Here is an 18,597-nt window from a genome sequence, read left to right on the forward strand (position 1 = left end):
CGGGTGGCTGCTCTGCGCCGACGCGCGGCGAGGACAGAGGGGCGCACGGTCGCCGCACGAGGGGCGTTCCGGCCGGCGCCACCAGGGGACGGCCTCTGCCTGCCGCGGCCTGACACGACACACGCAGCCCCGGGATATGCCCCCATCTCCGGTGACTCTGGGCTCCGGAGGGCGGCTGGTTCGGGGAGGGGGACGCTCCTCTCCCAGGACACGCCCTCTACTGCCAGTCGGGGTGGAAGCGCCGCCGCCTCTGACCCGTCCACTCGCCACTCATTGCCTCCCAGACCAAGCCAATTCCCACCCCTGCAGTCTGGCCCCAGACCTGTCTCCCCAACGCCCCACCTTTTCCCCATACTCCAGTCAAACTAGATGTCTTGTCATTCCCCAAACATGTTCTGGGATTTCCCACCTCCCTGCCTTTCCTCAGGCCGTCCCTCCTCCGGGAGTGCTGGCCCTGGAGTCACCATCCAGTGCTGCCCATCCCTCAGGGTCGGCCGGTCTTTCCAACTGCCAGGTGCCCTGACCCTGGGGGCAACACACACCAGGTACTGGGGAGATGTGGTCCCACCCACGGCCCCTGCCCCGTGGGAGAAGTGCACTTACTTGACCGCACAGCCCTAGTCACCTGTGCCAGACTTCCCGCAAGCGCTCCTTTCTGGGGAAGGGGCTCGGTACACCCCAAATGAAGGAAGCGAATTTTAAGGCTTTTCAATGAATGGGCACTGAAGTGAGCTGACCCACTGATGATAAGGCTAGAATTTGTAATACCAACGGCTTACGAATGTCCCGCAGGGCAATGGCTGGGCACTGAGCTCTCTATTCCTTTCCCCATGTCAGGCAAATACACCTACTGTATTTTAGTACAGTCATGAGAAATGACATTTCAGTCAATGCCAGACCACATATACTGTGGCAGTCCCAAGAGATTATGATACCATATTTTTACTATGTTTCTATGTTTACATCTGTTTATATACGCAAATTTTTACCATTGCGTTACAGTAGCCTAAAGTATTCAGCACTATATATATAAAATATAATATATAATATATATTATATATTATATATATACTATGTATATAAAATGGGTCAAGTTGGTGCCCAACCCTGATTCAAAAGGGACTCCTGGGGCTGGGTGCGGTGGCTCACGCCTGTAATCCCAGCACTTCAGGAGGCGGAGGTGGGTGGATTCTTGAGCCCAGGAGTTCAAGACCAGCCTGAGGCAATACAGTGAGACCCCCCCATCTCTATAAACAAACAAACAAAAGGGACTCCTGGTGCTAGGTGGGGATCTAACCCCCTCTATTCAATTCCCTCTCCCATTTTGTCAACAAATCCCTATTGAAATAATCAAATGAACACAGTAGGAAGAATTCCATGTTGCCTCTAGACTCTCTAGAAGGCTGTATTTCACATAACAAAAACTTTAAGGCCATGGGTGGAGACAGTGAGGCTCAGCGGGCTGCTCACTGTACGCAGAGGGAAGCCCATCTGGGACCACCACGTGTCACTGACACCTTGAGGTCTGAGGACTGGAGGTGAGAGGGGCTGAGTGGATGCATTTCCTAACTTAAAAATTCATAACCTTAGCAGCAGGCACATGAAGGAACAGTGTGCTGAATGGAGGGTGTTAGGGCAGTGCCAAAGTCAACCCCGACCAAGGGCCGTGGGCTAGTTGGAGAGGGAGTTGCTGTCCAGGCATCAGACACAAGAGACAAATGGCCACAAAGGTCAGACACAAAGAAGAGTGATTGACCCAATGTATCGTCTTTGTGTGTGTGTGTGTGTGTGTGTGTGTGTATGTGTGTGTGTTTTGAGACAGTCTCGCTCTGTCTCACAGGCTGGGGTGCAGTGGTGCGATCTCGGATCACTGCAACCTCCACCTCCTGGGTTCAAGCAATTCTCCTGCCTCAGCCTCCCAAGTAGCTGGGATTACAGGCGTGTGCCGCCATGCCCAGCTAATTTTTTGTATTTTTAGTAGAGACGGGGTTTCACCATATTGGCCAGGCTGGCCTTGAACTCAAGTGATCCACCCACCTTGGCCTCCCAAAGTGTTGGGATTATAGGCGTGAGACACTGCGCCCAGCCGCCACTACTCCATCTTTTAACTTTTAACCTGTTTCTTTATATTTAAAATAGACATCTTATAGTTGACAAGATGCAGTTGGGTCTTTTTTTTTTAATCCCGTCTGACAATATCTGCCTTTTAATTTGTATTAATACCATTCATACTTGATAACATTGTTTTCTTTTTTCTTTTTGAGATGGAGTCTCCCTCTGTTGCCCAGGCTGGAGTACAGTGTCTTGATCTTGGCTCACTGCAACCTCCACCTCCCAGGTTCAAGCAATTCTCCTGCCTCAGTGCCCTCCCCCTGACCCCAGTAGCTGGGATTACAGGCATGTGCCACCACGCCCAGCTAATTTTTGTATTTTTAGTAGAAACGGGATTTCTCCATGTTGGCCAGGCTGGTCTCAAACTCCTGATCTCAGGTGATCCACCCGCCTTGGCCTCCCAAAATGCTGGGTTTACAGGCGTGAGACATCATGCCCGGCCCGATAACATTATTTTCAAATTTGTATGGAATAAATACAGAAATTGACCAAATGTTAAGTCTTAAACTAAGCTGTAATAAATTCCTGAAAGTAGAAAAAATTCAGTCACATTTTCTGAGCACAATGTAATAAAACTAAAACTAAATAACAAAAGATTGGCTAAAAATTTTTGAATCATCTAGAAAACAAAAAAAAATCCCTCTTACAGCACTGAAAGGCAAAATCAAAACACGTTCAGATATAAATGACAATCTGAATACTTTGCAGGCTGGGCGTGGTGGCTCACACCTGTAATCCTAACACTTTGGGAAGCCAGGGCAGGTGAATCGCTTGCGAACAGGAGTTTGAGACAAGCCTGGACAATATAGAGGGACCCTGTGTCTCACGAAATTAAAAAAAAAAAATTACAAAAATTAGCCAGGCGTGGTGGCACATGCCTGTGGTCCCAGCTCCTCAGGAGGCTGAGATGGGAGAATCATTTGATCCTGCGAGGTCAAGGCTGCAGTGAGCTATGATTGTGCCACTGTACTTTAGCCTGGGCAACAGAGCAAGCCCCTGTCAAAAAAAAAAAAAAAAAAAAAACTTGGTAATTGTTGAGCATGTGGAGCATGGGCTTGAAGTCCTGTGGCCCAAGTTCAGTTTCTAGCTCTGCTGCCCACAGAGACTGTGGCTCTGGTTTGGGTGCTCGGGTTTCTCCATGTCTGTTTTCTCGTCTGTAAAATGAAGATAATAATACTTATCTTAGATAATTTTTTTAGCGATGGTGTCTTGCTATGGTGCCCAGGCTGGAGTGCAGTAGCTCACTGCAGCCTTGAATTCCTGGGCTCAGATGATTGTCCTGCCTCTGCCTCCCAAGTAGCTGGGACTACAGGTGAGTGCCACTGCACCTGGCTTAGAGGATTTTTTTTTTTTTTTTAAGATTGAGGTGCATTTTAAAAGCAGTCTTTAAATATCACTCATTTTCATGTGTGTAATATTTCACAGTCACAATTTTGATTGTAAAAAGTAACTTTGTTTCTCTATTCAGGGCAAGCTCGAATTCTGCTGCTGATAGAAAACTTAAACTTACACACTGAAGGAAACTCACATCTACTTCAGTTTCTTTGGGATAAATTCATAATCTTTCTGGGGTCCTCTCCACACCTTTGAGTTGCCTCCTCTAGACTCGGGTGCTTGGACAGATGCATCCATCTGGCTGAGCCTGAGTCACAAGCCTTCACACAAGCACCCAGAAAGAGAACAGAGTGCTAGGCGCGGTGGCTCACGCCTGTAATCCCAACACCTTGGGAAGCTGAGGTGGGCAGATCACCTAGGGTAAGGAGTTCGAGACAAACCTGACCAACATGGTGAAACCCCGTCACTACTAAAAATACAAAAAATTAGCCGGGCGTGGTGGCGCGAGACTGTAGTCTCAGCTACTCAGGAGGCTGAGGCACGAGAATCACTTGAACCCAGGAGGTGGAGGTTGCAGTGAGCCGAGATTGTGCCACTGCACTCCAGCCTGGGCAACAGAGCGAGACTCTGTCTCAAAAAAATTAATAAAATAAATAAATAAATAAAGAGAACCAAGGAAATTTCCCACCCCCTCTCCAAACCCCACAAGCTGCCAGAGTTAGAAAGGGTCTTTTACATTCAAATAGAGACTCTACCACATGCTGAAAAGCCAAAAACCAGCGAATGTCAATCGTATCTCCATTCTTAAAAGGAGAAATTTTGTTTCTGTCCTAAATCTGTTTTCCCAGAACATGCTGCACCCCGTGACTAAACCCCTTCTCAGTGTCTAAGCTCTTACATCATTATGAATTATTCCCCAAACTGGTTTATGAAGCAAACTATGCTTTAAGCCCTCCAGTCTTTGGCTCTTGATTGGCAAAGGTTTTTGGAATAAAAAATTCACTGTAATAGCCAGTAGGTGAAAGGCCATGACAACTAGAAAAGTGGGGGAAAGAAAACTGGCAGAAAGTCTCCTTATTTTATCCTGTTATGCTTTCTTTATTATTGTGGTTAGAAAATACATGGGATGCAGCCAAAGATGTACTTAGAGGAAAGTATACAGCATGAGAAATATGACCATCGGTTGTGAGTTAGACCTGGGCTCAAAATATCTTGCTCTGCTTTTCTTTTTCTTTTTCTTTTTTTGAGATGGAGTCTTGCTCTGTTGCCCAGGCTGAAGTGCAGTGGTATGATCTCGGCTCACTGCAGTCTCTGCCTCCTGGGTTCAAGCAATTCTCCTGGCTCAGCCTCCCGAGTAGCTGGAATTACAGGTGCGTGCCACCATGCCCGGCTGATTTTTGTATTTTTAGTAGAGACAGAGTTTCACCATGTTGGCCAGGCTGGTCTCGAACTCCTGACCTCATGACCTGCCCTCCTCAGCCTCCCAAAGTGCTGGGATTATAGGCGTGAGCCACTGCACCCGGCCTTGTATCCCCTTCCTAAGAAGGGAATATTTGACTCTGTGCCCAGAGGGTTGAAACCCATAAGGAAAGAAGATTCACCATCGAAGGACTGAGAAAAAAAGTATAGACAGTAGCTTCTTATAACTTAATACTTCCTTGACTTGAAAGTAAAGGGATTTTAATGAAAAACTCCTTCTTATTGGCCAGACAGGATGGCTCATGCCTGTAATCCCAGTGCCATAGGAGTCCAAGGTGGGAGGATTGCTTGGGGCCAGGAGTTCAAGAGCAGCCTGGACAACAAGGCAAGACCCTATCTCTACAAAAAATTAAAAATAAATAGCTGGGTGTGGTGCACACACCTGTAGTCCCTGCTACTCAGGAGGCTGAAGTGGGAGGATGGCTTGAGCCCAGGAGCTCAAGGCTGCGGTGAATTCTGATCATGCTACTGTACTCCAGCCTGGGTAATGGAGTGAGACCCTGTCTTTAAAAAAAAAAAAAAAATTTAAGTCTCTCTTTTTTTTTTTTAATTTGAGGTGGAGTCTTGCTTTGTTGCCCAGGCTGGAGTGCGGTGGCATGATTTTGGCTCACTGCAACCTCCGCCTACCTGGTTCAAGCTATTCTCCTGTCTCAGCCTCCTAGGTAGCTGGGATTACAGGTGCTTGCCACCATCCCAGGCTAATTTTTGTATTTTTCGTAGAGACGGGGTTTCATCATATTGGTCAAGCTGGTCTCAAATTCCTGACCTCAGGTGATCTACCTGTCTCGGCCTCCCAAAGTGTTGGGATTACAAGCGTGAACCACTGGGCCCAGCCAAAAAGTCTTTTCTTATTGACATCTTTTTCTTAGAATTCTCAATCTTACATGCATTGACTTATAAAAATAGTCTATTACCTAATTTGGGGTCTGGAGGGAGAAGATTCTCCCCTGATGTCTGATTTAAAATTTTCCCTAAACTGGCCTGAAACATGAGAGACGGTTAGTTAATTTTTTTTTTTTTTTGAGATGGAGTCTTTCTCTGTCGCCCAGGCTGGAGTGCAGTGGCACAGTCTCGACTCACTACAACCTCCGCCTCCCAGGTTCAAGTGATTCTCCTGCCTCAGTCTCTCGAGTAGCTGGGATTACAGACCTTACAGGCATGTGCCACCATGCTTGGCTAATTTTTGTATATTTAGTAGAGACGGGGTTTCACCATGTTGGCCAGGCTGGTCTTGAACTCCTGACCTCAGGTGATCCACCTGCCTCGGCCTCCCAAAGTGCTGGGATTACAGGTGTGCGCCGCCACGCCCAGCCAGTTAGTAAATCTTAAATATTATTATATTACTTATTTAAAAAGAAAAAAGTAAAGCACTGAAGGAGCCAGACAACAAAAAATAAATGAAAGGAGAGAAACATAAAGAAATAGTGAATGAATGCTGAAGTGTTTCGGGGTAAAATGTATCGATGTTTGCAAGTTACTTTGGAATCCATAAAAAATTAAATGGATTCAACTTACTTTGAAACACATAAAAGGTAAGATGGATGGACAGAAGAATACATGGATAAATATAAGCAAATACAGGAAAATATTTCTATAATAAGATTGCTATAAGATGTTTAAAATTGACTAAAGCAGTTAATGTAGATAAAGACAAAAAATTATATAGCAGAAAACAGATAAAGAGCAGGATTGAAAAATATAACCTAGAGCTGGAAGTCATATCAAATAGATATATCACTACAAAATCAAATAAATAAAAAAGTCTAAAAGAAGAGAAAACTCAAATGTACCACATTAGTAATAAAAAGGGGATGTAATCTTTTTTTAGAAGTGTTCAGAAAAAAACATATAGACAACTGTCCACTAATAATTTTCCTTAATTGGGCAATTTTCTAAGAAAATACAAATTATTAATATTTAAGAAGAGGCACCAGCCTGGCCAATATGGGGAAACCCCGCCTCTACTAAAAATGCAAAAAACAGCTGGGCATGGTGGCATGCGCCTGTAAGTCCCAGCTAACCCGGGAGGCTGAGTCAGAAGAATCGCTTGAACCCACGAGGCGGAGCTTGCAGTGAGCCGAGATCGCGCCGTTGTACCCAGCCTGGACAATAAGAGTAAAACTCTGTCTCAAAAACAAAACAAAACAAAACCAAAAAAAAACTCCCAAAAACAAAAATACAAAAAATTAGCCGGGCGTGATAGCACGCGCCTGTAGTCCCAGCTATTCGGGAGGCTGAGGCAGGAGAATCACTTGAACCCGGAAGGCGGAAGGTTACCGTGAGCCGAGATCACGGCCACTGCACTCCAGCCTGCGTGGCAGAGAGACAACGTCTCAAAAATAAATAAAATAAAATAAAATAAAATAAAATAAAATGAAAACTAGCTGGGCATAGTGGCATGTGCTGATAGTCCCAGCTATTTGGAAGGCTGAAGCAGGAGGATTGCTTAAGCCCGGGAGTTGGAGGTTGCAGTAAGCCGAGATTGCACCACTGCACTGCAGCCAGGATGACAGAGTAAGACTGTCTCGGGGAGGAGAAAAAAAAAGAAATATATTCACAATATTAATAAGTCAAAGAAAAAATATACTGTAAATGGATGCTGGAATATATTTGATACAATTGAGTATTTATTACTGAGTTTAAAAAAAACTCTTATTTTCCCATAGCAGAATAAAAAGAAGTCCCTTGAAACTAACAGTAAAACATGTTACGCTTAAAGCAAACATGTCATGCTTCACAATAAAACAATGGAGACATCCCCATTAAAATCCAAAACACAACAAGGTTTCTTGCAGTCCCCACTGCTATTCAATATTGTTCTGGGAGTTCTAGCCAATACTAGAGCAACAAGAAGAAATAAGAGGTATCTTATCTCTTTGAAAAAGAAAGAGCAAAGTTTTCATTATGGCTTCTCCCTGGAAAAACCTCAGAAAAGCCAATAAATATAAATTAATATGAAATTTTAAAATGACAGCCAGGGGGTCCGAATAATTTTAAAAAATCAATTGCTTTGTTACATAGTATCAGTAACCAATTGGACTATATCATGGGAGAAACATTAGCAACCACACAACAAGTTTCAAAATCACCCAATATGGGCTTATTTCACAAACACACGACCAAATCCATTTTATCATGAGGACTCTCTGCTCTGCTCACACGTGGCCAGACTGGGCCATTGTAGGAAGACCATGAATACTCGCCATGAGGATGCGTGCCTGCTGTGGGGCAGCTTCATGATGATGAAGAAGGTGAGCTGGATCCAGGCAACCACCTTCCCCCTACTCCCCCTCCTTTTGGGGCCAGAGCCCAGCCCTCCACTTCAGAGCCAGCAAATCCCGGGCAGAAGGAAGTTTCTGCAATAGCCTGCACTAGTGCACTGCAGTTCTGCTCTAGGCTTTTGGCCAGAAGAGTGCCAGCAAGAAGGGGGACAAGAAGGGGCGTGGGGCCTGGACTGCTTTCTTGGGTTGCAGAGGGCTGAGGAATTCTTAGGGAGCTGGGTGGAGGCACTGGCAAATGTGGGCTTGATAAAGGGCTGTGAGAGGAAGACAGAGAGGAATTGAGGAGGCTGAGCAACGTCAGGAAGGAGCATTCAGCAGAACATGGTCCAAAGGGTTAAGCCGAGAGCCCTTTCTCCAAAATGAGTGGTGCACCCGACTGAGTGCTCTTCTTGGTGTCACCCTGGCCTGCTGTGCTGGGTATCTTCTTTTTGCTCCACTTCCTTCCTTATTTCCACTGTCTGCTCTGATCTCTGCCCCAGAAGGCTGACCTGTATGACTACCAGCACAGGCTGCCTGGTCCTTGGGTTTTCAACTGGGTTCCCAGTGGGAGCTGTGAGAGGAGACCCAAGGGAGAGAAGCAATGGCTTCTCCGTTAGGCTTAGGGGTTAGAGGTGCTAACAGCTCCACTTTGAGGCCCGGCGTGTTGTACTATGCCTTGTGGTTTCCCTACATCCTGCCCACACCTTTATAAATAGCCTCTTTATTAAACTTTCCTCCAATTAATCCTAATTTGGGTGGACCACTCGTTTTCCTGCTGGGACCCTGACCAATATAAATGGTTAGCCTTCTTCTTCTTCTTCTTTTTTTTTTTTTTTTTTTTTTTTTAATGAGACAGGGTCTCACTCAGTTGCCCAGGTGGGAGTGCAGTGGCATGATCTTGGTTCACTGCAGCCTCAACCACCCAGGCTCAAACCATTCTCCCACCTCAGCCTCCCAAGTAGCTAGGACCACAGGAACATGCCACCATGCCTTTGTATTTTTTGTAGAGATGGGGTTTCGCCATGGTGCCTAGGCTTGTCTCGAACCCCTGAGCTCAAGTGATCTACCTGCCTCAGCCTCCCAAAGTGCTGGGATTACAGGCAAGAGCCATCACGCCCGGCCTAAGTGGTTACACTTCTGTTTGGCAAAGCAACTGGTTGCATTTGTAGTAGAGTTCAGTGGGAGATTGGTCTGGAGAAGACAGAGGAGGTGGTCTTTAGGAAAAGACCCACCCCCTGATTACCTGGTGGATTCTGGCCAAGATAGGGCTTCCACCTATGAACCTTTAGGCAAGGAAGTACCGCCCAGTAGACAACATCCCAAATATGAAACCGTTTCCCTCAATTTCCCTGCACAGGGCAGTGAGGTAACCACCTCCTCCCCATTGCAGACAGAGGAGGAACCTTGCCCTGATCACACAGAGAGATAGATACATACAGCGAGGGCTCTAGAAGGATTCTGCACTTATTTGTAGAGGCAGGGAGAGGAAGGTGTGGGATTTTTTTTCCTTTGTTTATATTTCCAAGTACTTGGGGGAAGGTGTACATGTAACTTTTACAAGGAAAAAACAATACAGTGAACTTCATTTTGGAATAATGGAAAAGTGGGTGGAGCCAGGGGACAGAGTGTTCACCCCGTGAGGCTTCCTTCCCTACCCTCTCCACCATCAGCCTAATGCCCTGAGGCTGGGCTCTGGAATGAAACTCAACCTTAGACTTGGCATTTGCTCTCTGTGTGAGGCGTTTTGCTTTGGGCCGGGAGACAACGTGGTGAAAAGCACTCCCTAAACTGCCCTAGAAAGTGAGCTGGAGAGCTGTGTCAGTTACTTTTATGATTCCTGGTGCTCCTTGGACCTGTTTGCTCAGACCTACCCAGGCTCACCTGGCCTTGGAACTGTTTCACTCTGCTTACCTTCTGGCATCTACCTTCATGGCAACCTCCTTTACGGCCAGTTCCATTTCTGAGAAATACAAATCCTGCCTGGCTGCCTTGTGCCAGGGAAAGCCTGGACTTGGCTTCTGGCCGTGGCTTCACCCTGACTCCCTGTGTGACCACAGCTTGGTCCCTGTAGTCTCAGTTTCCCTCTGTGTGCGCCGTGGAAATCTGCCCTCTAGCCCCAAGATTGCTGGACTGCCGAAAAGACTGGCTCATCCCTGGGAATGACCCCTCTGCCTTCACTTTCCCTCAGCTTGCAAAGTGCACAACTCAAGCCTCTTCCGCAGCTGGGAGGCAGGGAAGGAATGGCCCCTGCAGCGGGGCCTCCTATACCTCTGAGAATTAGAGCACCCTCTGTGGGAGTGTGTGAGCCTGACTCTCATCAGCCCAAGGCTGAAAGAGAAGCATTGAATCAAACGAAGGAAAGTGCAGTTTCTCCAATGATGATCAGTGTTGCTGGTGGGTTTAAGTTTCTTCCCACAGTGGAGCTGAAAGAGACCCTGGCTGAACTCTAAGGGTGGGAACCAGGCCTAGGGGAACCCTGGCCCCCAGCCTGCTCAGTTATTATTTCCTCAGGAGAGTCCAGGGTGCTCACAGGACAGAGGAAAGCACTGCCTAGTAACGAGATCAGTGGATGGTCTTGAAGGTTTCGTGGCACTGAAGTTTGGGGCACACAATCCTTTGCAGGCTAGAGCTATCCAGGCTGGTCAGTGTAGCTGGAAGGACAAGGGCAGAGGCTTAGGATGCCACTGTGGCCTGGCTTTCAAGCTGGGCACATCGGATCTGTGTTATACTTCCCCACACCACGCCCCTCACAACATGTCAGCCCTGCTGTTCTACCCCTGGAACGGACCTGGACTCTGTCGTTTCTGCACCTTTGCTCAAACTGTACCTCCTACTTAGAATGCCTTTCTCAAAGCCATCTGGCAAAGCCTCCTGATTTCTTCCAGGCCTGGTGCAAACCTACCCTCTTTTCGAGGGCTTGCGTCTTCCCCCTTGTTAGACGCTCCCTCCCCCTGCTCACACCTCCCATGGCAGGTTGCCTGTACAATTTGATCACCTTCTCCAACCTGTCCTATAAACGCCTTGCATTTTTTTTGAGATGGGTTCTTGCTATGTTGACCAGGCTGGGAACATCTACTTCTCTAATAAAAAATCTTGTCAGTCCTGGCTATTGTCCTAGCCTGATGAGAAAAGACGTCTATGGTAGACTGTGTTATTCAAAATACTTACTGTCCCTCCCCCAACACACACAAAACACCATGGGAGGACTGTACATCCCCACCCTTTGAACTCTGGAGTGGCCATGTGACTTGCTTTGGCCAGTAAAACGTAGAAAGAAATGACAGCATCACTTCTAAGCAGAGACTTCAGGGCCAGCTTGTGGTCCTCTATGTCTCTTTTCTCCCCTTTGTGAGGACACTGGAATGGGTCTGGAGTGAAGATAGTATCAGGTGTAGCAGCTGACCCACAATGGACATGTGAAGGGGACAAAATAGAAGCCTCTGTTGTAAGCCACTGAAGTTTCGGGGACTTAGCCTAAGCTGATTGGTACCACTTCTCTGGTCCCATCAGCAGCCCTCCATCTCCATGTTCCCATGGTCTCCCTGCCCCAGGTGTTACCCTGGAACTGGAACATCAGGACCAGCACGGTGGGGAGAACTGCCTAGTATGCTCTTGGGTCTTGGAAGGCCTGAAGCTCTCTCTGTCCTTAAGGCTGAAAGCTGGGGTCTTTGTATTTGACTCTCTGTCACTGCCTGCCCTCTGGTCTGACCAACTGTGTCCTAGCTGGCCTGTTCTCCCAGGGCCCTTGGCTTGGGATAATAGCACTCCATGACTTCTTTTTTTTTTTGAGACAGGGTCTCACTCCGTCTCAGGTATGAGACAGGTTGGTGTGCAGTGGTGCGATCTCAGCTCACTGCAACCTCCACCTCCCAGGTTCAAGCGATTCTCCAGTCTCAGCCTCCCGAGTAGATGGGACCACAGACATGTGCCGCCACACCCGGCTAATTCCATGACCTCTTATCCCAGAGCAAAGGACACAGCTCACCTAAGGGTGATCAGTGGTTTCCTTTTTGAATGTCAACATTGCTTAGAAGCTGCATGATCATATAAAAATTATTTTTATTAAAATAGAAAAGCTTTCCAGTATATTGCATTAAAGACATTTATACAGAAAAAAGGCAATTGCAACAAGCATGCTACATCAGCACTGACATATTCTGAAAGCTTTAAGTGCCCATTTTTCAGCAACATTTTGGTATAATACGCATATCCCTATGTATTTCAGAGGGTACATATAATACTGAAAAAATACTTCATGTAAAATCTAAGTTCATGTGCATACACACAAGAAGTATTACATCAAATAGCTTATTTCAAACTGTGAAACACATTCAAAGTATTCAATTTCTTAGACAACATGCAGACATTTTAATACTCAGCTTGACACTTTTAAATATATAAACCACAATTCTTTATACTTCTATATCAAAAAAGAAAGTCAAACAGAACACTTATCTACATTGTGCATATCACAAAAAGCAAATGTGTTTTCACGAACGGAAAGTACTGGGTTAACACACATGATTGTCTTTTACAAATATGGCTGTTCACCGTCTTCATAATAAAATAGAAATATAATGTATTATTTACATGAACTACTCATTATTTCACTTTTTGGCAATTATATAAGTAGCAGCAATTGGTTTAAAGATTGATGTTTAAAAACTCTACATTTAACTCGGATGAATACCGATGAATATATATCTGGTTAATATAAAAATTGCATAATGCAAGATGCTTTGATGCAATGTCACTTCTCCCTTTCACAAAAGTCATAGACACAAATCCATGACCAGTGAGCCTGTCGCTTACAACATATAACTATATGAGTGTCATTTAATCAGCTTGCTTTTGCATAACACAGTAGTTGGGGTTCTGAATTAAATTTCTGTAATTTAATGCAAATTTGCCTGATAATTTACATAATAATTTCAAAGATGCTTTATCTATATTTCATATTCTCTAATGGCAGTGGCTCTTTACTGGGACCCCTAACTTCTAGCCAGAGTAGGTAATTATCTGTAAACAAAACAAATGCAACGGGAACCTTAATACTTCAAAAAGAACTCTGAAGTGAAGTTTGTAAACCTGATAGTAAAGTGAATTATCTTTCTGAAAAGTGGTCATCTCATTTCCCAGCGATAAATTTGCTTTAGAGTGGGGGACCCGTATCGTGAGGAAATGTAAATCATACGGCAGTGGTCTACCAGGAAGAGACATTCTCTTTTCATTAGTATTTGGAACAACACATTTTAACATTTGTAAAAGCAAAACAAAAATCCTACTAATATTGGCGGATTAAAAAAAAAATACTGTGTGGTGAATAGAGGTGACATGTGCCTTTCCTTGGCCACTATTCAACTACAAACCAGCAGTCCTGCATGTCTTTCTTAAGGCAGGAGAGTGAGGTGGAGGAGCATTCTGCACTTTCCGTGGGCAGTCAGTTATACGTCCAGAGCAAGTGCAAGGCAAGGCCCAAGCTGAGGGGAAGGAGGAAGGAGTGGCAAGAAGGCCTGGCCCTGATGCCGGCTGATGGCACACTGCTGGAGACCTGTACCTGGGAAATGATGAGGGCAGAGAGAGGGACATGGGACGCCAAAGTCGGGCTGTCAGAGTTGATAAGGGACTCAATCTTCTCTGCTTCTTTATTGCAGGCTTCAATCTGTGAGGAGAAACAAGATTCTTTTAATATAAAACCACAGAACGTTTTCAACGTCAAGCCAGACAAATTCCACATATATCCTAAAAGTAGCGTGGCCTCAGAGGGCATTTACTTTCTCTTTGTCCTTCTGTTCTTATCCAAAGTAACATTTTATTATAGTTTTAGTTTATTACATAAATATAGCAGCATTAATGGAAATGAAACCAGAAAAGAAATAACTGGCTGTGTGTGGTGGCTCCCGCCTGTAATCCCAGCACTTTGGGAAGCCAAGGTGTGAGGACAGCTTGAGCCCAGCCTGGGCAACATAGCAAGACCCCATCTCAAAGAAAAGAAAAGAAGAAAAAAGAAAAGAGAAAGACAAGAAATAATCCACAATGCCACTGCCCTAATCAATCAACTGTTTTCATTTTTCCATGTCTGTTACCCACACCTCTTACCCATATTTAGACTTTATCTTTACATGGTTAGTTGGGGTCACAGGGAATACAATTTTAATGTCCATTGAAACATGAAAAGGAAAACAATTGGACTAGATGAGCTTCCTAGTGATTCATAGACTGCTTGCCTTCGTTCCCTTTCCTTGAGCCCTCACTGCCTTTGATGTTGAAATTTGGGTCTACGTGAGTGGGGTTCTACATGTCTCTAGACTGATGAAGAAACACTGGAGCCCACAAGACCAGCTCTGATGGGATCTTCCTCCACAGTGGGCACACAGCTCTCAGGAGACTGGAGTCTATTCTGGCTTTATCACTGCATGACCTGCACCAGTTCCTTCCCCGGCTTGGGCCTCAGCTGCCTCGTCTGTACAATGGGTGGATTAGAAACAGTGATTTCTCGGACCCCTTCCAGCTGTACACACTCCCAGTTGCAGTATCTTAATCCCTCCCCTCCCCTGACGCCTCTGCATCCCACTGTCAAATGTGCACCAGGTCTCAGCCACTGGCAAACTGCTCAGTACTTTAGAGATTGCCTTGCTTTTCTCCCTCCTGCCCCACTGAACTTCCCAGATGCCTCCACTCCCTTACCCACAGATCCTTCCTCGGTCTTAGTTTGTGCCCACTCCCTCCTAGGTGCACCAAACTTGAAACTGACAAGATGGCTTCACAACGTGTGCTGATCTCACCTGCAGAGCTTTTGGATAGTGATCGACGGGAATGATCAGGATCACAATTTCTGATTCAATGCTGAAGTATCCAAACACGTCACACTGTGGGACAGACACGTGCATGCGGATTTTCTGAAGTATTTCCAGAACTGTTATTGGCTTTTTATTTGTTACCTGGAAAGAGAAAACATGCTATTACCTGAAAAAAAGAATTCCTATGACTGCCTAAGCTCCCTTGCTTTGGGCTGCCAGCTGAGGACGCTCTTTTGACCACACAGCCCTCAGCGGAAGGCCCAACCACAGCTTTGCTAGGCCAAATTCTCAATCTCCGGTCCATCACAATGGGGTTTTGCCTGACTGAGCTCTGTAGTGAAGATAAATACTCTCACTAGAAACACTTTGTAAAAAGTGACTGTTCTGAGATAGAGGTCACAGGGTTTTTAAAAATACAGGTGTTTGTAATCAAAATGGGACTAAATCTCTAGGTTGTGGCAAGTGTTGGGTGCAACATTTCTGGAGCCCTGTGATGGTGCAGAAAACAGAAAGGACAGAACTATGCAGGGAACGGGCAGGGCTCCAGAAGGTCCCCTCGGGAGGCACGGGGACTGGTGTGAGGGGAGGTGACCTCGAAACCACCTGGGCACCCACCAGTCTCTGGCTACCTGGCTCTGCCTGCAGCCCCACGTATGCTTACTGTGCCAGCAGGGACCTTTTCTAAGAAAGGCTCAGGCTGACTGTGATGTGCACAGCCAGGGTGTAGAGGGGAGGAACATGGGCTTGGGAGGCAGCCAGCCTGGGTGCAAACCCTCGTCCTACTGATTAAGGGTTATGTGGCCCTGGGAAAGTTGCTTTTCTGAAGATTAGTTTCTTTATCTATGAATGAGGACAACACATTCTACTCTCTAGGATTACTGAGAGGCTTAGCAATAAGATTTCAATAGCATCTGCATATAAAGCAATTTACCTTAGCAATAGTATCCAGTTTTTCTTTGTCAAATAAAACTCTTAACATCCCAGCACATAATGGGCAACAAGCACCTGTATAACAGAAACCATTTTATGTGTGTTCAGAATTAGAAACAAAGAGAATTTAAAATCCTTAGTGAAATGTCCAGCCCTTCATTTTGGGCAGGAGAGTTACAGTGTCCTTCCCAAAGACTGTACCTTTATATAAGTTCCTTGACCAACCTGGAGTCCTCTCATCTCTACATTTACCAAAATCCTTCCTCTACCCCTGCTTTTTATCCTTCACCACTCCTTGGAGTGAGAAGGCTGTGGTGCAGATAGCACAGAGAGAGCTGGCTTTTCAAGAGACCTGGGGCCTGATCCTGGTCTGCCTCAAAACTCACTGTGTGATTCTGGGCAAATGCTTCTGCCGGGCCTTGTTTCCCTGTCTGCAAAATAAGGGAGTTGGTGTTTCGGGGGTTCCATGAGTGTTTGATTCAAATTTATTTATTTATTTTTTTTGAGACAGAGTCTCGCTCTGTTGCCCAGGCTGGAGTGCAGTGGCATGATCTCGGCTCACTGCAAGCTCCACCTCCCGGGTTCACGCCATTCTCCTGCCTCAGCCTCCCGAGTAGCTGGGACTACAGGCACCCACCACCATGCCCGGCTAATTTTTTTGTATTTTTAGTAGAGACAGGGTTTCACCGTGTTAGCCAGGATGGTCTCGATCTCCTGACCTTGTGATCCGCCCGCTTCAGCCTCTCAAAGTGCTGGGATTACAGGCGTGAGCCACCATGCCCAGCAGATTCAAATTTAATTTTAAAAATTATTTTAAACTGCTAAAACCCATAACAGAATATGGCATAATCAAATATAATATTGTGCCATATTTTAACACAACAGAGATTTAACCAATCCATTAGCAGCCTCTCTGCCCTGGGCCCCTCCGATTCCCCTTCGTTTCGTGTCATCGTACTTGCTGCCATCTGGTTTAGTGCGGATTTGCATGGCAACTTGTGTTTGTTCTGTCGCCTCCCTCAGAACATGGTCTCCAGAAGGAAAAGGCCTTTGTTTTTCTCACTGCTGTGTCCCTAGTGCTTAGAGGAGCATCTGGCACATAGTGAAAGCTAAATAAACATTTGATGAATTAACGGATGGAGGAATGAACCTGTTAGACTCCAGATCAACCTGTTCTGTGCAGACTTGGAATAAAGTCTCTTCTGCTACTTCTGTTTGACTAAGAGTGTGAGATTGTAAGGTAAGCTGTTTTAAAAAACTGTTACTGCTAAAAACAGTCTGTATGAAACAAAACTTTTCTGATTATGTGCAACTAAAACAATTAAATTAGATGTTAAGGTCAATCTAAGACAACAACCATCTTCTATTTCTCTCAATTTCAAAAGTTTGTGTTCATCAAAACTACTTTAATTATTCATTAATTAGTAATTCATTATTCATTAACTTTGTAATAAGTAAACATTATGCATTTAATAACCCTAATTTTCATAATTGAATACTGCTTTATCTGTTTATATATTGGTGTTTTGTGTAAGATTTAGCTTGAGAAAAGGCTGCTGTATTGTTTTAAAATAGCAGGACACCAGATGATATCGAAGGCAAGCCCTAGTTTTTTAAGATCAACCCAAAGTAGTGAGTATGATCAGCATAAGAATCTCTTCAAGACTTCCTGAAAAATGTAAATGAACTAGTTGGCTCTCTTCTCAATGACTCACTCTCTGGAGGTGGATAAGCAAATCTTCCCAGTCCTCCCCTGTCCACCCCGATGCTGCCAGCCTACCCGGTGGGATGATGGGTTTGCATCCAGCTGCCAAGAGTGAAGGACACTTGACAGAAGCACACTCGGCAACGGAGCTGTGCTCTGAGAGGACCCCAACGGCCTGGCAGTCCCCATAGTAATCGACCGCCACACGATCCGAGTAGGCAGCACACACGCTGCTGTAGGTCTCACCATTGTGCCCACATACGGGCTCGGTTGCTCTGCAAAAGGGCTGAGGGCAAACAAATCACATTTAGCCTGGAAATGTCTATGTTATACCTTTCCCAACCAAGAGTACACAGCGTGCCTCCCTATTTTCAGGAAGGAAAAAAGACACAGGTATAAATTACGGGGACCTCTTAAGCTCCTGAGGTGGGCTAAATGCTGGGGGTGGGGGGTGGGGTGGGGAGCAATATGGGTGTCTCCAGATGAGCTGAAAGATTACTTTTCTCAGCCTCTCTGGGATCTGGGTGCTTATTCCATGTGAACTGATAAGAGATAAAAACCTTCTTTCCTGCTACCTCTCTCCGCTCTGCTCAGACTTCTATTAGTATCCCAGAAGCGCCTCTTTAAGACGACCAGATCAATCTTCATGCAGATGCAGAGGTCCTATCATTTCATGCTGGGTATGGGATAAGGAGAGGGAGGAGTTGGGGGAGCAGTGGGGTAGACAGACTCTGGAGCCAACAGGTAGGTCAGGCATAGATCAGAGAAAAATCACAGCCAGGAGAAGGGAACAAGTAGGGGAAGACAGAATTCAGGGTAGACGGGATCAATGCAAACGGCACAGAGGCTCTGAGAGAAAACAAGCATGTTTCAGGGAGACATCATGATGGAATTTTTCTAACCATGAAGACCAGAGAACGTGAAGCAATCATCTTAAGTGTTAGCTGGTTGTGGGCAGCGGATGCTAGGCCCAAAG

At 45.6% G+C, this 18,597-nt stretch overlaps 1 protein-coding gene across 3 annotated transcripts in view; it reads right to left on the minus strand.

Moving 5' to 3' along the window:
- Positions 1 to 12,228: 12,228 nt before the first annotated feature.
- Positions 12,229 to 18,597, minus strand: part of RECK (reversion inducing cysteine rich protein with kazal motifs) — an 87,949-nt gene continuing 81,580 nt past the window's right edge. For all 3 annotated transcript variants that reach the window (XM_009244274.4, XM_024252557.3, XM_054519726.2), the window contains 4 exons: positions 17,697 to 17,907; positions 15,918 to 15,991; positions 14,972 to 15,127; positions 12,229 to 13,848 (listed from right to left, as the gene is read on the minus strand). In XM_009244274.4, coding sequence (XP_009242549.3) covers positions 13,627 to 13,848; positions 14,972 to 15,127; positions 15,918 to 15,991; positions 17,697 to 17,907 — 663 coding nt within the window. In that variant the 3' untranslated portion in view covers positions 12,229 to 13,626. The remainder of the gene's footprint in view (positions 13,849 to 14,971; positions 15,128 to 15,917; positions 15,992 to 17,696; positions 17,908 to 18,597) is intronic.

Source organism: Pongo abelii, chromosome 13, assembly GCF_028885655.2.
Source record: "Pongo abelii isolate AG06213 chromosome 13, NHGRI_mPonAbe1-v2.0_pri, whole genome shotgun sequence".
Taxonomy (NCBI): Eukaryota; Metazoa; Chordata; class Mammalia; order Primates; family Hominidae; genus Pongo; species Pongo abelii.